The following is an 18420-nucleotide window of genomic DNA, read 5'->3' on the forward strand; positions in this document are numbered from 1 at the left end:
ATATGGCCCCCACTCGCGGAGAGCTCAGATCTACTGCTAAGGATCTGCGTTGCAGAGCTTATAAAGATAACATGCTTTCTCATGTGCGAGGATTGGTTCGGTGATTGCACAATGATCCATCGCAGGATACATATATCTGTCGGCAAAGTTTTTGACATCCAATGTGCACGGTTTGTATTAAATAAATCCTCGATATATCCTGAAACACCACGGATGGCCAAGATGTTGGGTACAAAATACGAGTGTGCTACCAGCCGAACACCACTCATTGCGTCAATTACAGTACAGATCAACGGGGAACGCTCCACAGTGCATGACTCAGAAGTGAAAGGCAACAATCTTTGCTCTCCATGTTGGAAATGCTAACATGTTGAAAGCATCGGTAGGGTCCGTTTCAAGAGCGTAGAGTTACTTGCATCAAATGCTGGTAAAGATCTTAATGGTAAGGCTTCGTAGTGTTTCTTTACATGAACCGACATCGCATCAAGCAAGCTCCAGCATCTGGCGTGGTCATGTAGAATCAATTCAACACGCCAACTGACCTTGTTGCACCCGACAACATGGTCACTTTACCGAACCAATCAAACGCTCCGAAAACTGTCAAATCTGACAATAGCTTTCCAAACGCGAAAAATGCCTTGGAGCAGCGACGACGAGGACGTGGTCGGCGCCAGCGCCGCCACCAGCGCGGCGGCCCCACCGCTGCCGACGCTTACGTGCACCACTGAGAGCGTCAAGGTGTTGGTGACGCTGCTGAGCTGTCTGGCGCATGGCAAGCGCGACCAGCGCGTGCGCTGCGACGTGGACCGACGGGGGCTGCTGTTCACGGCGCACTCCAAGGGCAAGTCGCTGCAGATCAAGACGTCCATCGGCCGCGAGCTGTTCGACAGCTACAAGTTCGGCCCGGAGCAGTCGCAGCTACAGCAGCAGCGGCAGGACGACGAGGAGTTCGACGACGAGGACGACGTGCAGCTGAGCTTCGCGCTGAGCGTGAGCCTGCTGATCGAGTGTCTGTCCATGTTTGGGCCGGCGGCGCTGGCCACCACGTCGCTGCGGATGACCTACGAGCCGGAGGTAACGAGGTAGAACGGAAGGTAGCGTGGAGGTGGTTCATTCGCTGACGGTTTCGTCTTAATCGTGCGCTGCGCTGTAGAGCGCGAGTCTGCTGCTGGTCGTGGAGGACAGCGGCGTCATGTGCGAGTGCTCGATGCAGGTGCTGGAGCACGAGGGCGGCGACATGGGCCAACTGGAGTTCGAGAGCGCCTTCGAGCAGTCGGCGGTGGTGGCCCGCTGCATCATGCAGTCCGAGCCGCTGCGAGACGCCTTTGCCGAGCTCTACGACCTGCCGAGTGCGGCGAGCGTGACGATCGCCATGGCCGACGCAGACAGCAGAAGCCCGGACGATACATCGGAGGCCAAGTGCTTGAGTTTGAGTGCCACCTCGGAGACAGGGTCGTGTGAGATCGACTTCGCGCCGACGTCGTCTGCGTTTATCGAGTTCTCGTGCGCGTCGTCAAGTGAGGGCGACTACTCTGGGAGCTGCGCTGCTACGTTCCACGTTGCGGTATTGCAGCAGGCGTTCAAGGCGCTAGCGCACTCTAACGAGACGTTCCTTCGCATGAACGGCGACGGGTTCCTGTCGATTCAGCACATGATTGAGAGTGGCTCCGGCGATAAGGCTTTTGTCGACGCTTTGATCAGCCCCGAGGACACATCTATCTAGATGGCTTTGGATGTGCCTCTCCACCTCTTTCATTAGACGCGGCTCCTGCAGGACTAAGAGCGACGCACTTACAGTGCTCTAAATTATGAAGTCGGAATTGCTTGGACCAACTCCCCCACCTGCCCAGCTATGATCGCGAATTGCCTGGCCTCGAAATGCCAATGCCCACCGAACGCAGTTTTATCTAGATAGAATATGCTCGTGCGAAATCTCCAACAGGACAGACCTTTCAACCTGACTCCAGATATGGCGTCCATTTCAAGAGGCGCTGGTCGAACGGGGTGCTGGAGTATCACGGACGCCATGGACCTGCTCACTGACGATAGTGTACATGTAGTAAACACGTTACCTACTCCTCACGATGTCGACGGCCAAACGAAGGAGGAAACCAGTGACGACCAGCAGGCCATTACCTCTTTGGAAGCGCAGCTGGAGGACCTGGAGTCCCGAATATTGGCATCTCCGAGAGAGGACGAGTCGGATCACGACGCGTCTGACCCATTATCGGAACGAAACTTCAGTGACAGGAAGAATAGAGAAGCTCTGAGGCACCAACTAGAGCAGAGAGAAGACACTCCGTGGGTCATCGCGGAATTGCCAGCGCAGGTAACTTCACCCGGATACGCAGCTCTCGAAGCCTTCCAAACCAAGAGGTGGCGAGAAATCTTACAACTGGTACGTGCATGTGGTTGATGTTCTAGATCCGAAATCGTGCGCTCATGCAGGTCTTGGTGTTCTAGGTGAAGCTCATGTCAGCGCCTTGCTTTCACGGCATTCGTCTAGCAGGCGATGACCGTGCGCTCTATGAGGGATTCTTTCGCGCATTCCCACACCACCTCGTAACGAAGGCAAGGTTTACGAGCGTTGTTCGACAAATTTTAGGTATTCCAGCAGTTGCTATTATTCATCATCGCAGCGAGACAAGGAAAACTGGACATTGTCGTAAAAGGAAACAGGACAAATTTGCTGATCAAGATAACAATGCTGAAGATCAAGATAGTGCAAGGGCAGTCGCGCGGTTAGCTCTTGATCGTCACCTGGACAAGTTACAGTTCTGCTGCGAGCGATCAGTTGACAATGTGACCGTACTCAACTGGAGAACCTTGCTCATCGCCCTCAGGTAATGATGAGTATTCATATTGTGTCTGATGGATCTTGCATCTCTGACTCGAGAGAAATTTTCGACAGGATGTTTCAGGAACCCCTGCTGACAATGCGGGAACACATGATCTGGGCGTTTAGTGTGTTTTCCTCGAGTGGCTGCCTGGAGCTTAACGACTCGGATGCCATTGATGCGGGCGATGTGACGCTGATTTTCACTCATGCGATGCGAAACCCCGCTGCGTCTCACTTAGTCTCCGACAGGGTAAGTCGTTTCATAGTACGCACCTCGTAACCGAAGTACTCACAAGCGTGCGTACGCTGACTTCTCTTAGCTTCGAGCTGCGCTCGGCATGTTACCGTCAATCCGTGCAACCCCTCTATCGCTGTCCTCTTCCAGCTTCACTTCTGCAATATCGTCGTCAAGAATTACCTTACGGGTGTTCAAGCGACTGTTGCAGCTTCCACCGCTGCGGACATTGGTAAATCACCGGATGACACCACACACAAATGTCATAGATGAGCTGAGTGTTGCGGTGTACCGCGATTTCGTGTTTCGAGCCCGAAGGCGAGAGCACAACAGGCGCGTCTTGCGACGTCTGCGCTACTACAACGAGACCAAAGCTACACGCTCATGCTTCCACACGTGGGCACGATATGCCCGAGATCGCAAGACGGCTCGTGTAACAGTAACATTTGCATCCACAATTACGGCACGCATCAAGCAACGCGCTGCTTTTGGGGCGCTACGGCGACATGCTCTGGCAAGCATTGCTGCGCTAGAGATTCAGCGCGTATTTCGTGGCATGCGCGGAAGAATGCGAGCAGAAGAGGTCTGGCGAAAGATTCAAGCAGTCTTAGCCGTCCAAGGTGCCTTCCGCATGCGAGCCCATTTTACAAGGCATCTCCGAAAGCTGCGACGTCAAAACCTCCTCGCCATTCGCATCCAACGCGTTTATCGCGGCCGGTTGGGGAGAATCCAAACTCGACAAAAACTCTTGGCGTATTACTATCGTGAAATGGCGGCGATACAACGGGAACGGGAGGCATTCCGCGAGCTCGTCCGCGGAGAGATGGCCCGTCGATTGCAGCGCTTATTCCGGAAGATTGTTGCCGACAAGCGAAGAGCTCGACAAGCTCAAGAAGAGAAAGCTATACGAGAAATCGAGGTGGAGATGCTAAAACTATCGGAAGATGCAGCACAACAAGCGGCACGTCATCGTCGCGAAGTAACAGAGAAGTACGATAAACTGCGTGAAGAGGCCGACTACAAGGAAAAGCGTCGCCGCATCGATGGTATCGAGAAGCAAAAGATAGTGCATCGACGACGTCAACGAGAGTGGGAAGCCTTTAAGGCCGATAAAGTGGCTCGAAAGGAGGCACTCAAGCTACAGGAGAAAGAAGGCTACGAGCGCTTGAAATCCCAGTGGGAAAACACGATCGTGGAGCAAGTTCGGAAACGTGGCAAGTTAGTAGAACAGCTACTGCAGGTTGAAGAGGTCCAAGGCGAGTGGGAAAAAATACATGCGCAACTCCATCAGCGCGTGAAAGAGCGCTCAAAACAACTTACGACGAAGTATAAGTCAAATGGTGTTGTAATACCAAAACAAGAAGTCATTGAGCGTGCGCAGCATGAGATTATGGAGGAAGAAACCGAGGATGAACGACGCAAGGTACGAAGTGAAGAAGAGATTCAAGGGGTGACCTTGCTAGACCTAATGTGTTGGTGTGTTTGTGTTGTGCAGACGGAGAACAATTGGTTACAGGCGGAAGCAGACTTCTTGCAAAAGCTGGACGACGAAGAGGAAGAACGCTTGGTACGTGCAGATTTCGCGTCTTCTAATTTCTCGTTTAGGAGGTTGATTCTTATCGTTGGCTGCATTAATCCAGCTTGCTGAAAATGCCGAGGAGCGCGCTGTTCGTCAGAAGAGCGCTGTGAGCATTCAGTGCGCCTTTCGAAGGTTTGCAGCTCGCAAGTTGCTGCGACGAATGCTTGCAGATCTGTACGTGAAGGAGTTCGACACTGAAACCCACGCACCGAGGTACCGCAACACTGTAACGGGGAAGGTCACAACTCAGAAGCCAACGGGTTTAGGCTCGGAAGAGCTGGACTATGAAAACCGCTGGGTGATCATGATGGACGATGTGCTCGGTAAGTCATCGCTTGCAAAGTGCAACCCTTGTTTTCTTCCACTAACATTTTGTGGTGTTTAATTTCTGCTAGGTGAACAATTTTTCTACAATCCGTGGCGTATGAAGCAGAGCTGGGCCAAACCTGACGACTGTAAATTCTGTGAGCCCTGTCACGCCGATTCTTCAAGCACAGTGTTTGCTGCGGTATGGAATTCCCAAGACGACACGTATCTGTGCCAGAAATGTTACGAAAAAGAGTACGTAGCACGAAGTCAGCAAGGTGATCTTCAGAGCGATGCATACGCTGCATACGACGGATCCCGTCCAAACGGACAGTAGTTTTGCCCAGCCGCGTCATGCTTCAAGGCAAACCGTTTCTTGCTGCCCACGAAGCGATCTCTAGCCTTGTTTGTTTCAGCTGACACCTTTTAAATCTGACCCTCCATCGTGAGTATGCCATCTGCAGTAATGCACAAGTTGAATGTGGGTTTAAGCATGAGCAAAATTTCATCGCAATACATACACAAGGTACGCCAGCTTACCTATTGATTCACGCGGCGGGCTTCCTACAGTCGTTCCGCTCCTGTATCATCGAATCACAATAGTAGTCAGTATCGTTAACCGCGTTGGTTGCTCAGCTATCAACACAACACAACACGATCGTTACCTGTTTGCACGCTGTACAGCAGCAGCCTGCTTCTTCCCTTTGGCTGGTTCGTTGCCCGGGTGATCCCATTGTGTGATCCGCAAGGTCGGGTTACAATAATATACCTTGCCTTTCGAGCGCGACAAACGAGTCTCCCAACCAGGAGGAAGTGGCAGTGCGTCCAAGCTGAACGACTCTCGAGCTGCAGAAGCCCTCCGGAGCTCAGCATTCTGGCGGGATGCTGCAGACGATCCCTCCTCACCGTAATACTTATCCTTCACAGCGGTAAGCCGGTTCTTTAGAGACTCCATGGCGCCGGCGCCAGCCGCACTGACTTCTTGCAGAATCGACGGCCGGCCGCCCGAATCGCCCATGTCACTTCCAGAATAACGATTCTCGTTATCGTTGTCACCACCACTGTTGTTGCGCCACAATGACGCACGCGTCATGCGTTGTGCAGATTGGCGAAGGAACTGCGCCGTTTCAGCCGATTTCTGAGCGAGGGCTGATTGCATGGCCGCCGAGGCTCGGCTGGCATCGCCATGGTCGAAACCATCGTCAAACTCCTTCTTGGATCCCAACCTTCGGAACACGGATCGGCGGTCCTTGCGCGTAGATCGTTGACTTGAGAGTAACGGATCAGAGCCTACAATTTCACGAAGCTTTACGCACTCGCGTTCCACCGCTTCGAGCTTTTTATCTTTCTCTCGAAGCTGGAAATGCACAATTCATCAAGCAACGATTAGTACAAAATGCGGGAACTGATCAAGCAAAAACGATGATCTTACCCTATCTTGGAAGCCGCGAATTTTAACCTGAAAGTTCGCTGTTTGAACCGTTTGGTCAAACTTGAGCTTTTCGATCTCGCTTTTCAGCTTTGCTGTCAGTGCACGTTGCTCTTCGTTCTCTTTGCGCAGACGCCCTGCCTCTTCGTTAAGTTGGCTGATGATACCATCAGCATCGGCCATCCACATGTGAGCAGCAGAACGCCCACGAGAGCGTGTCCCATTGGTCTCTGCGTAGAGTTGACTGTCATTAGATGACGTGGACAACCGATCCTTTTTAAGCTCAGCATTTCGTCGCTGCTCGTCATGCAGCCGCTCCTGTAGCTTGCTCAACTGGTACTCCATGTCAGCCTGTTGCTTCTTCTCCTGGAGAGCCTTCATATACTTCGGTCGCTCGTACTTCATGCGCAGGAATGCTTGGATCTTCACAGCACCCTTCCGCTCACCCTTGAATTGCTTGCTGTATACATGTATCACGGGAAGAGCTTAGCCACTCACATTTCGTGAAGTAATTCTGCGCGAGCTTACCGTCGGACAAAGCGACGAGCATATTTCTGAATAATGATCGCGCTCTTATTTTTCTTTGCCTCGAGAGCGATGCAACGACCCTTATATCCACGCCAGTGTGCTTGAAGGGTAATCACTGCATTCTTGAACGATTGGTACCGATTCATCATAATGACGCATCGAGCAACCGACTGAATTCAAAAACAAAGTGTCGCACGAACAGTTAGATAAAAGGTTCAAGACCATAATAACATGGAAGGAGTATACCTGTAACTTGACAATTGCTTGCAGCTTGCGGAGATAGCGGAGTCTGCAGGAAAACCCACGCATGTAGTGCTGCAAATGCCGGGCTTGCAGATCCAATCTCTCCGCCTTTTTGTCCTCCATTTGCTCCAGAATGCCATACCGGAAGTAAATGCGCGAAAGTCCTATCTGGTACTGTTCCGGCGAGGACAGTTCCATCTTTTTCATCAGTGCTTCGCACCGCTTTTTGACAGGGACATCTGTATTCCTATGTTGCACGTCGAAAACCCAGAACTTGTCCACTAGTTCATCTAGCAGCAATCTGTTCGGGTACGCAACGCGCGAAATGCGGATCGCCTCAATCACACCAGCGCATCGTAGCTGTGACACCACCATCTGCTGATCCATTTCGCTTGGGCTTTTGTTCTTGTTGGGCTTAATGCAACGCACATAGTGCACTTTTGTTTGTCGAATGCTAGTCATTAGCTCGTTGAGGTTGTCCTTGAATTGGGTGCCCACGTTTGCCACCGTTAGTGCTCCCCCCGTGCCACGTCGAGGATTGCTGTTGCTCTTTTTTCTGGCGGTAGGGCTAGCAACTTTTTCGGCAAATATTGTCCTGAGGAACTCTTTAGATGATCCTCGCATCAGGTCGGATAGATCAGGGAGAAGTGCGTCTTTGTGCTTTTCGAGGAAACCCAGTGATTCATACGTAACGGCCCCAGCATAATGCTTAATAGTGAACTGTGTGCGCGACGTGCGCGGGAATTCAATGACGTCTTGTTCATCTTTGTGAATGGTTGATAGCTTGGAGACAAGCGACTCGTCGTTGCCCTTGGGGCGCATCACTTCGTCGTTGAGCAGCGAAATAATACCAAGACGGTCTTCGATCACGGAGATGACGTCTTGGTTATCAGCGAAGTCAATATGGCTCCAGATAATACCTTCGGCCTCGTATTCAATCTGCACGGTCTTGAAGACATCTTGAGTGAATTTCTGTTGAAGCTTCTCATTGGCATAATTGATGCAGAACTGTTCAAATGAATTGTGCTGAAAGTGCTCGAAACCAAAGATATCAAGAATGCCCACATGGTGGCGCATCTTTTTATCGTTCTCCAGTGACGTGTTAATCGTTTCAACCAGCCAGTCGAAGACATTGGAGTAAATGGCCTTAGACAATGCCCCGCGGCATTCCTCGGCTTTTTCCTTCTTCATGAAGGCCGTAACCTTGTCTCCCGCGACTGCAATCTGGCGAGAACACAGTGCCTTCTCTAGGTCCTCCGCTGAGACGCCAAGAAGCTTGGTCGCGTGCGCCGCTCCTTGATCTCCAGGCACAATTTCAGATTCTTCGTTATTATTTTTCGATTGGATTTCCACTTGTCCGAGGTGCAACACGCCTGCGAGCACTTCAAAGAGGACTTCTTGGCGGTTCTCTGTGACACCAATAAGTCCAAGCGCCGTTTTGGTGCGCTCGAAGTGCTTGTCATCCGACATGCCCTCAATCTTAATCGTCTTGTTAGCCCCCGTGTACGCATAGCACTCGTTGGCGTCATCCAAAAACCACTTCTCCTTGCTGCCACTCGCTGCCAGGAGCTGGTAGAAAATGTGGTAGTTGCGTTCAGCCTCTTCGTGCGAAATCACGCGCGTCTTTTCCAGCAGGTACGTCCTGCACCTAGCTCCCACCAGCGTGCCGGCGTTGTCGAACTGCAGCTGCGTGAACTTGCCGAAGCGACTACTGTTGTCGTTCCTCACGGTCTTGGCGTTGCCGAAGTACTCCAGCAACGGGTTCACCTCAATGATCTTCTTGATCGTGTAGTCGTTCAGTCCGCCGGCTACGGACGCCAAATGGTTCATGAGGATCTTGGTCGTCTCCGTCTTGCCGGCGCCCGACTCGCCGCTCACGAGGATGGACTGGTTGACCTCGTGGCGCTTCATGTCGTTGTACGACGCCATGGACGTCGCGTACACGTGAGGCGGCAGCTCGTCCCGCGCCTTGGTCAGGTACTGCGACTGCGTCTGCTCCGAGTAGAGCTCCGGCAGCCACTGGTACGGGTTCACGGCGATGCAGATGTCGCCCGTGTACGTGTAGGGCAGCTTCCGCAGGAAGCGCTTCTTGACGTTGTACAGGATGGCGGCCTCGTGCAGGTAGTTGAGCGCCGTCATGTCCTCGATGCCGTCCGGGCCCAGGCTGTCGTTCTGGTAGGGCAGCGACTCGAGCTGCAGGCTCTGCAGCAGCGCCTTGACCTTGGGCTCATTGAAGTCCAGCACGCGCTCCTCGTCCACAACGGCGTCGGCGTCGCCCGGCGGCGCGGACACGCGCAGCACGAGCGTCTTCTCCGGCCGCCTGGGGTCGGCGCTCTTGTTCTCGCGCAGGATCTGCGCCGGCAGCCACACGTACGTCTCGTCGGGCACGTAGCACTTGGTGCCCGCGCCCGCCTCCTTGCCGGCAGTCATGCTTGCGAGCGCCGGAGAGTGCGGAATGCAGAGTGATGGTCCTCCACGCGTGCGCAATCCGCAATGCCCAAGGCACGCACGACCAGATCGATCTGGCAGACTTGGCTCGCGGCTTCGTTGCCTCGCGCTGATTTCTAGGGGTCGCATACAAACTCCAAGATAAACTTCAACTCCCCATGCGCATTCGTGTGCGCCACATCCGAAACCTCTCTTGTCATATTATCCCCCTTTCCAGCATAATTGTATCCGCCACCATGGAGGCCGTCGTGCTCGAGCTGCAGAGCGATGGTACGTGGCGGCTTGGCTTGTGCTCTGCGACCTGGCTGCCCACCTCTAACGCCTTCTTTGCTGTCTCTCCGACGCCGATGCAGCGCAGCTGGGCGTGTTCCTGAGCCCGGACTGCAACGTGAGCGCCATCGCCAGCGCCGTCGTGGCGCGCGACTCGGCCTCGCGCGACGTCAGCGGCGCCTCCCGCCGCCGCGCGAGCTCCTCCACCAGCTTCTCGGCGGCAGGCGACGACCCGGATGAGCCCAGCCAGTCGGAGCAGTTCGTAGAGCGGCTGGACGGCGCCGTGCAGCGCATCGACCGCGTCATCTCGGAGCACATCGGCGAGCACCACGCCACGCTGCTGGATCAGGTGGGGTCCGTGGACGAGCTGCAGAGCCACGTCACGTCGGTGCAGAGCTCGGTGGGGCAGCTCAAGCAATCGGTGCACTCGCTGCAGGCGCTGGTGCGCGAGCAGCACGAGAACCTGCGCGACACGATCCAGCGCTACCGCAACGTGGAGCAGTGCGGCGACATTGTGCGGCGCGTGCTGCGCTTCCAGCAGCTGTCGGACCGCGTCTTGGGCTCGGAGCTGAACCATGCCGACGCGGCGTCCACGGGGGCCGCGACGGAGAACGGGGGTGGACTGGCGGGGGACGCCAAGCACAACGAGATGGCCTCCGTGGCTCTCGCGATCAGAGAAATGGAGCTGCTGGTGCAAGATGAGAGCTTCGAGGAGCTGAGTGTGGTGCGTGCAAAGCTGCCAGCCACGCGAAAGCTTAGTGCAAACTTGAAGCGCGAGGTGAGGGCCACACTGCGTTCAGGTATCCAGAGTTTAAGCCAGGCAGACGTGGGTGACGCCCTGCAGATCCTGTTCTATCTGGGGGACTTGGCTACGACAGCACAAGCCTCCGTGAACGATGTGATCCAGGAGGTGGAACGCAAGTGTTCGGCAGCTATTTCCGAGGATAAACTTGTGCGTTCTGGTGGTAACAGCTCCAATGGACTGGACTCAAGTAATGGGCCGTCGACAGGAAGTATCGTTCAGAAATCCGACCTATGGAAGGCACTCGAAGACGTTTTCGACGTCATTCGTGTCCATGCGCTCCAAGTGTGGAATCTACAACGCGTGCTACTAAAGATGGTGGATCCGGCATCCGGGAAGAAGTACCTGGAGTTGGTACTGGAGCCGGACGAGCCGTCCCTCTTCGCTACGTTTTGGGAAGTCACCTGCGCTATCGTGAGGGAGCTTTTCGCGTCCACGCTTGGTTACAGCACGGCAGTGAAGTCCGTGCTGATTGCAGAATACCCCCGTATGCGGAAGCAAGCCACGCGAGTTTTAAACGAACTGTACGCCGCGACAAAGCAGAGCGCGGGTGTGGAGTTTCTGGCCGACTCATCGAGTTCAAAGACTGAAAATGGATCATCAGAGCGAGAATTAGTGCCAATCGCGGGGTCTGCGTCCGATCGTACACAACTACTTGACTCAATGGCGCCATTATACGACGCGTTTATCGACCGTGCATATCGCCGAATGTCGAATCCAATCCAGCTCATGTTCCCCCAGAGCTCTAATTTCCACGCATCGCCTCCCGGTCGGAGTGATATGCAAACATTATCGCGCACAATTTTTTCGGAATTGGAGCAGGCGGGCCAAGATCCAGTGCTGCTGGATGGAGCACTTGAACAGATGCGAAAGGCTGTCAACTTGTTCTGCTCAAACGTGAAGAGAATAATGCATCAAGGGAAGGCTGCCGCCGCGACAATGCCGTCTTATGGACGGACTCCTGCGCAGGCTCATAATGTTGGCCTTATGAATGTACTAAGTATGCTGGGCGATGCACTCGAAGAGGTTAGCAACCGAGTTGAAACCTCGGCAGCTACTAATGGCCCTCAAGCAGGGACAGCATCCCCAGTGGCGCAAGCCACTCACTCCATCACTACTGGTGTAGTTACACTGAAAGAAGCGAAATCCCTGTGCTCGAAGAGTTTGACCCCGTGCCGTGAAATGATCGCTGAACTGGAATATGCTTTGCTAGGTTTTTACCTGCAAGCTCTCGCAGTATTACTGGAGAGCATTTTCGCGAAAATGCATGACGAATCTTTTGGGGATCAAATTAATGCAGCGAGGGTGGGAAAATCAGGGGATGCGCCGCGAAGTAGCGGTGGGTTTCGTTCGTCGCAGGGCGGGGGAGGTTCCAAGTACATGCAAGAATTTAGCATCGCTTTCGGAGTCATTCTCGAGGAGCATTTACGTCGCCTCCCGATCGCTTCTTTTGCAACAAAGTGTCTAGCGGATTTTGTGGAACGCCTCATCTCGGTGTTCATCCGGCATGCATCGTTGGTACGTCCGCTAACTGAGAACGGGAAGCTGCGGCTAGCAAATGACATGGCCCAGCTGGAGTTGCAACTGGAGAACATCGTGCCACTGCGCAACGTTGGTTCATCTTACGAAGAGCTGCGCGCGTTCCGCCATATGATCTTCATCGACAACAGCGAAATTCTTCGAGATACTACAATCGACAAGATCCGACCAAGCAACGTTTGGCACCACCTCACTTCTCGTGCTCCACCAGAGCTTCAATTACCTCACCAGATGAAACACTGGACGGCTTCCAAGTATATTGAGTGGCTGGACACACGTGCCGCTATCGGTCAGTCGTCGTCACCGTCCTCCACTCCACCGTCTTCGAGTGGCAAAACGTCCGCGTTATCGCCGTCGTGGAAAGAGCTGCCGCTCGGCTACCCATGCTTAAAGGATTTTCGCCTGGGGCTGCAGGCGGAAAAACAGGCTTGGAAAGAAATGGCCAAATGTCTTGATGCGTACTCCCAGCGTATGAGCGCATCAACAAACACCGAATTGAGCCCAATTTACGACTTGCTGCAAGAGTCTAGTGCCATCCTGCTGGCAGGATACGAAGTGATGGTTTCTGGGTAATTGTAATGGATAGAGCGAGAACGGGGTGCGGTTTCGATCATCGTACTGGTTGAGATTTCGAATATCCTTTCTCGGTGCTTTTAAGCTTTCGGTTTACGTCTTCGCCTCATTTTTTTATTCCCTACAAAATTTGGAGGCTTCTCCCAGCGCGACTCGCCCGTCCGAACATTGTAGTAGAACGGTCTTTTGGCAACTGGATCCTCGAACTACAACAGACACAAACGAAAATCTACATCAATGTCATTTGCTCTTCAGTTCGAGATGCACTGACATCTCACAAACCTCTTTCCAGTAGATCAACTTGTCTTCGATGAGACCGCTGCCACGCCAAGCCTTCGAGTACCGCTGCTGGGCTCGACGCTCATCCAGAGGTGTTTTTGAAGCGTGATTCAACTCTTTCACGTTACTTTTCGCTAGCAACGAGTGAGCAAAGCGATAACCGTAGAGCTTCACGAGTCGCTGTCGAATCCTTTCAGAGTGCTCAGCACTCAGCTTTCCTGCAAAAATTTGCGCGGTGACTCCTTCAAACGTTGTCCGGAGCTCCTCACTTGTCGCCATTGTATCTTCCTGAAGGCACTGGATGTAAACGGATGCAAGAGCGTGGTTTGCCGAGACTCGCCATGCTTCCTCTGAGGTGGAGCACTGGTCAAAGGTTAACCGAAGGGTACTCGGCTCTTCCACTGCATACGATGAAGCCTCCGCGTCAGACTTCGCTAGTTCACTACCACTTCATGCAAAGTAGTGAGAATAATTTCTAGCGCTGCGGCAGCAGTATGGATGAGGTAACGCATTTTAAACGTACGTGCATGGCACAACCTTGCGCGGGGTGGAGCTTACATTGAGATGACTTCTGCTACTGAGTCCGTCAAGCAGAGCGGTTGATGGTGTTCTACTTTCCAACGCTTGTTGATTACCGGTAGGCGTTAGAATGACATCTTCCCGGTTGTGCTTCTGCTGGAGCTGGACTTGAGATGCTGCTATAATATCAGCGAAAGATAGGGAAAAGTTGCCAACAGGAAGGTGCGGTTGAAGCTGCTTCCTTCGCTGCTGCAGACACTGCCATGTTTTAAGACCAAGAACTCGAGTTTGAATCACCCGCTGCGTCCAGATGCATGGAAATATTAGGACTGCGCTTTGACAGAACGCAACGTGAGAACGCTTATCTAACCGGCGAGATAAGTAGAACGTAAACCTCACCTGGGAATAACCGCACGACGTCGAATATCGTGGCTATCCCGTGGATCTCCCGAAAGCTGATATGTGGAGCTGTATCACTGCCTTTGCTACGATCGTCTAGGCACTCGTCGTCATATAGTGTAAGCAGCAAATATTGCAAGCTGCGTTCGACCGGATCAGCGACACCCACCAAAAAGGCGAGACACTGATCAATCTGCTGACAGATACCCGGAGGATTTCCGCGACCCGACCGTTTATCGGTCATCAAGGTTTCGCCCGTCAGCCCAAGCACATTCTCATCCCCATCCAGTCCCTGAATAGAACCCTCGTCATCGCTTTCGTCGACAGTAGCTTCCGGTATGCGGACAGCTTCTGTTACAGCCACATGCACAAGCTTCACATCCCACACAAAGGCCAAAGTACCAGTTCAACAAAACTCCCCAATTTGTCATGCTCATTTCAATACCAACCACGCACCTCGACAATATCTGCGGTACAAATGGAGAAGAGCGCTGCCATCAATTGCGTGATATCCCAGCAATTACGTGCTGTTTCTCGATGCGTGGCTTCCTCGGAATTCGGCAGTAAGAAGCTCGTGAGGGGCGTGGCTCGTAAATCGCAATATCGCAGCAGTTCTGCTCGTGAAATGCTTGAACGGCGCATGAAATCGAGGTGCAAGAAGCACTGGAAGTACGCTTTTCGTTGCGGTAGTGTAAGCCGAAGAGCGTCGCACAAAGCGACAAGGTCTTCGATCTCTGGAACAAGCAGTCGGTCGCGGTAGGCATCACTTTTCACGAGCTTGGGGGCAGTGAACGTCACACGCTCGTCCTCGTATGTGGAGCCGACAATGAATGCGGCGCAGTGATAAAGTGTGTTGCGGGACTTTCGGAACCAAGGTTGTTTGGAGACTCGATCCATCCACGCAGCGAACTTCCGCACCATCGGAGACCTTGCTGCAATATCTACATAGTGTCGAGCGAGCTGCACGGAAACCTGGGCGAGGCGGACGACATAACGCAGCGACAGGACAAGGTAATGCAGCACCAAAGCAAGCAGCACCTTTAGCTCATGCTTCTCCATGCGAGTCGTTGCAAGATATGAAGAGACACCAACCGTGAAGGGTCAAGTTAGACATCACACCATTTCCATGCTCTGAAACATTTTTTCCATTCATGAAGCTGAATAGTTTTTCTTACGCAAAAGCACCGCGACTACAAACCCACGCCCACCTTGCCGGCAGAGACTGGCGATATGACCTACGGCTTCTTCTCCAGGATGATGTTGAGCTGGTTGTATAGCGACTCCTCCTTTTTCTTGTCGACTGAGTCCTGCATGCGCTGCAGCGTCGCAAACAGCTTCGCCTTTGTGGCATCGTCGAAGCGGTCCAGGTGGTCGAAGCACTGCAGCAGTGGGTACGCAGACATTTGGTTCACCTTACCAATCTTCACAAACGCCTCCACCATAACGTCGAGACCCTCGTCCGTCGCCAACGAGAAATCGCGGATCTGCGAGAGGCAGCGCGACAGCGTGCGTCCGTGACTAGACTGTGCAGGGTTGAAGCTCGGGTTCGTCAGCAACTTGATAATCTGCTTACCCACGTCCTTCGAGTCCAGACTGCTCACGATACTGATGTATTTCGTCAGCATGTCGGGCGTCTTGCGCCACTCCTCGAAAATCTCTTCCTGCACCTTCGCGCGCTCCGCAAAAGTTTCGTCTTCCAGAACGAGGCGGAAGCCGATAGCCTGGTCCGTCACAAAAGTAGACTTCTTGAGCAGGTCAAGCGCCAGCTTGGACGGCGCCACTGTGGGCGCCACCTTCGCAGTTGTATTGAGCACGGGGGCCTTTCCACCAGCCACAATAAGCAGCACAAGGTGGCGCTTCAGAGCACGCTCCTGGAACTGCTCCACGTGAGGGCCAGGGTGAGCAGCCTCACAGAGCTTAGTGTATGCCGCCTCGATCTTCGTCGAGTACTTAGCCCACACCGCCTGCAGCAAGGCAGTAGTTGCCTCCTTCACTGCAGCGTAGTGGTGGCTCAAGTCATCACGGCTCGGAATGGTTTTGGCCTCAACCAATGTCAGCGCACGCGCAGACGGAGTCAGCTCGTCCGAGAACAGGATGGAGCCGTGCAGCTTCACGAACTCAGGAGAAATCTCCACCTGCTTGTCGCCCTTCAGCAGTCCCTCAATCACCTTCGCCTTCTCCGTATCCGCCACAGCGCGGTAGGCCTGGTACTTGTTGACAGCATCCGGGTCAGACAGCGCCTGCTTCGTGAGCCGGGCAATGGATGGGTTAGTTTGCTTCGACTTGCCGAAGAACGACCAACCGCGAGCAAAGGACAGGAAGTCCGGCTCCTCTGCCACATCCGGGATCACGAGCTTTGCGTCTTTCGTCTTCACGAGGAACACACCGTTCTTCAGAGACTTGCCATCCTTGACAAGCGACCAGTCGATCGGAATCTCCCACGGACCGTTGTTTTCGGCGGGCTTGTCCTCGAAACCAGTCTGAGAGATTTCCACAACGTATTCCTTCGAAGCACCATTGTACTCCGTCGAGTACGTCACCTCAGGGTGCCCGGGGCGGTTCAACCACGTCTTGGCCAGATTCTGCAGATTCAACCCAGAGCATTCCTCCATGCACTTGATCCACTCCATGGACGTGGCATTGCCGAAAGCGTATTTCGTGTGGTACTTGTCGAGTGCTTTGTGAAAAGTAGCCTCACCCAGAAGCAGCTCCACCATGCGCACAAATTCGGGAGCCTTCGAGTACGTCACGACGGAAACTAGCTCTTGCGTCTGGTTGAATCCCTGCGGCTCAACAGACAGAGACGTCGCCGACTTGTCCTGCGCAAGAGGCCCAATGGCCGGAGTGAACATGTACAGGACTTCGCTCAGGCGGCTGTAGTCCTCACCAAAGATTGCCGCAGCGCGCTTGCGCTCCATGTGCACCGTGACAGCCTCGTTCAGCCAAATCTCGAATGGAGACTGGCCGGTCACCTGACTGCCGTTAATGTTGTGGTAGTACTCGTGAACCTTCACGTGCTCCATGTACTCGTACGACTTGTCGTCCATGCGGCAGCTGGGGCACAGGCACGAGCTAACGATGGTGGTGTTGCCGACGTTCTCCATGCCACCGTAGTACGAGTTCTCCATCGCGATCTCGCGGTACACAGCACCGGTGTACTTGTAGCCGGTCTTCTTCCACACCTTCAGCAGCTCCTTCAGCTCCGCGCGAACCGCAGCCAGACGCGCAGCGTCCGGGGCACTCAGCGGAGTCTTCGCGTACTCCTCATTCGGTCCAAGACACAGCTCGCCCTCCTTGGCCTTAAGGGCCTCGCGTTCTTCCAGCAGCTCGTACATACGCTTGCGTTCATCGTGGTGCTCGCAAGCCTCCGGACCCAGACTCACCATCACCCACAGCACCGAGTCGTGCAGCATCTTGACAGCAGCCTTGGCGTCCGCCGGCTCGAAGTAGTCCGGGAACGCCAGGATCTCCAGCAACGTCGTGTCGCCGTCCGGGAACTCCAGCGTGCGGCGGAACGTCTCGTACGTGCCCACACCCAGGAAGAACAAGTACGGCGCCATGTTCACCTTGTGGTTGTAGTACTTGAGCACATGGCGGGACGAGTCCTCCTCGCCGAGCACTTCGGACGCAGGGTGGAAGGTCGGCACCCCAGCCCCCGTGTGGTATCCTGGCGCCAGGTCTCCGTTCGTGATGATGTTCGTGTAGCGCGTCCCCGCCACAATGGTGGTGGTGTAGTAGGCCTTGGCGTCCATCGTGTCGATGCACGGCACGATGCGCTGGAAGCCGTGTTGCTGGCACTGCGTGATGATGGTCTTGGGGGCGCCCTCGGGCGTGTAGTCGAAGTACAGGCCCTCCAGGATGTTCTCGGTGGGGGTGGCCACCGACACGGTGCGGATCACGAACTCCTCTCCAGACTGCACGGGCTTCTCAAACTTGACGACGAGGAAGTGGTCGTCCGTGTCCACGTCGAACTGCAGCGCGCGGGGCTGCGCGAAGCTCTGCACGTGCGCCACGAAGTCCTTCTGGTCGCCCAGCGGCGTGAATTCATCCAGCTGCTCCACCGACAGGATCTGCAGCTCCTTCGAGTTGAGCTTGAGCTCCGCGAGCGGCTGCGCGCCGTCATGCTTGAGCGTCGTCTGCAGCGTCACCTTCACCTTGCTCTCCGTAATGTCGAAGACCATGTCGAAGTGCAGCGGTTTGGTGGCCAGCGGCTGGAAGTCCTGGCGCGTGAAGCGGTACTTCTTGGCGGGGGCGGCGCTCGCCATGATGGACAAAGGAAGGAGCTTGTGTTCGTGGGTCTTCTGCGTCTCGGGGCCGATTCGCGAATGAGAGTGACGACTTCCCGATGATCTTCTGATCTTCCCCCGACTGACCCAGTCACAGAACCGAGGGTGTAGCTATCTTAGATCTGTGACGTGTATCAATTCGGCGA

General features: G+C 54.2%; 7 protein-coding genes across 7 annotated transcripts; 4 read left to right on the forward strand and 3 right to left on the reverse strand.

The window, feature by feature from the left end:
• Positions 1–633: 633 nt before the first annotated feature.
• IUM83_09382 (cell cycle checkpoint protein rad1-like) lies at positions 634–1723 on the forward strand (the record flags this gene model as incomplete). Its single annotated transcript, XM_067933823.1, has 2 exons — positions 634–1074; positions 1154–1723. The coding sequence occupies 2 exons, from the start codon at positions 634–636 to the stop codon at positions 1721–1723; spliced, it is 1011 nt and encodes a 336-aa protein (XP_067786551.1).
• A 246-nt stretch (positions 1724–1969) lies between these two features.
• Positions 1970–3511, forward strand: IUM83_09383 (uncharacterized protein; the record flags this gene model as incomplete). The annotated part of the gene is made up of 5 exons (XM_067933824.1): positions 1970–2398; positions 2464–2843; positions 2912–3089; positions 3160–3306; positions 3386–3511. 5 exons carry the CDS (start codon positions 1970–1972, stop codon positions 3509–3511), a joined length of 1260 nt encoding a protein of 419 aa, XP_067786552.1.
• A 386-nt stretch (positions 3512–3897) lies between these two features.
• Positions 3898–5296, forward strand: IUM83_09384 (uncharacterized protein; the record flags this gene model as incomplete). Its single annotated transcript, XM_067933825.1, has 4 exons — positions 3898–4497; positions 4570–4641; positions 4715–4976; positions 5049–5296. The coding sequence occupies 4 exons, from the start codon at positions 3898–3900 to the stop codon at positions 5294–5296; spliced, it is 1182 nt and encodes a 393-aa protein (XP_067786550.1).
• An 89-nt stretch (positions 5297–5385) lies between these two features.
• On the reverse strand, positions 5386–9589 carry IUM83_09385 (myosin-like protein; the record flags this gene model as incomplete). The annotated part of the gene is made up of 6 exons (XM_067933826.1): positions 5386–5417; positions 5500–5540; positions 5625–6316; positions 6392–6848; positions 6917–7086; positions 7163–9589. The coding sequence occupies 6 exons, from the start codon at positions 9587–9589 to the stop codon at positions 5386–5388; spliced, it is 3819 nt and encodes a 1272-aa protein (XP_067786611.1).
• Positions 9590–9843: 254 nt separating this feature from the next.
• On the forward strand, positions 9844–12791 carry IUM83_09386 (putative conserved oligomeric Golgi complex subunit 5; the record flags this gene model as incomplete). Its single annotated transcript, XM_067933827.1, has 3 exons — positions 9844–9877; positions 9961–11135; positions 12039–12791. 3 exons carry the CDS (start codon positions 9844–9846, stop codon positions 12789–12791), a joined length of 1962 nt encoding a protein of 653 aa, XP_067786548.1.
• On the reverse strand, positions 9923–10195 carry IUM83_09387 (uncharacterized protein; the record flags this gene model as incomplete). The annotated part of the gene is made up of 1 exon (XM_067933828.1): positions 9923–10195. One exon carries the CDS (start codon positions 10193–10195, stop codon positions 9923–9925), a length of 273 nt encoding a protein of 90 aa, XP_067786549.1.
• A 2432-nt stretch (positions 12792–15223) lies between the features above and the next one.
• Positions 15224–18253, reverse strand: IUM83_09388 (membrane alanine aminopeptidase; the record flags this gene model as incomplete). The annotated part of the gene is made up of 1 exon (XM_067933829.1): positions 15224–18253. The coding sequence occupies one exon, from the start codon at positions 18251–18253 to the stop codon at positions 15224–15226; it is 3030 nt and encodes a 1009-aa protein (XP_067786546.1).
• Between the last annotated feature and the right edge of the window lie 167 nt (positions 18254–18420).

Source organism: Phytophthora cinnamomi (genome assembly GCF_018691715.1).
Source record: "Phytophthora cinnamomi strain GKB4 chromosome Unknown Contig67, whole genome shotgun sequence".
In the NCBI taxonomy this organism is placed as follows: domain Eukaryota; phylum Oomycota; class Peronosporomycetes; order Peronosporales; family Peronosporaceae; genus Phytophthora; species Phytophthora cinnamomi.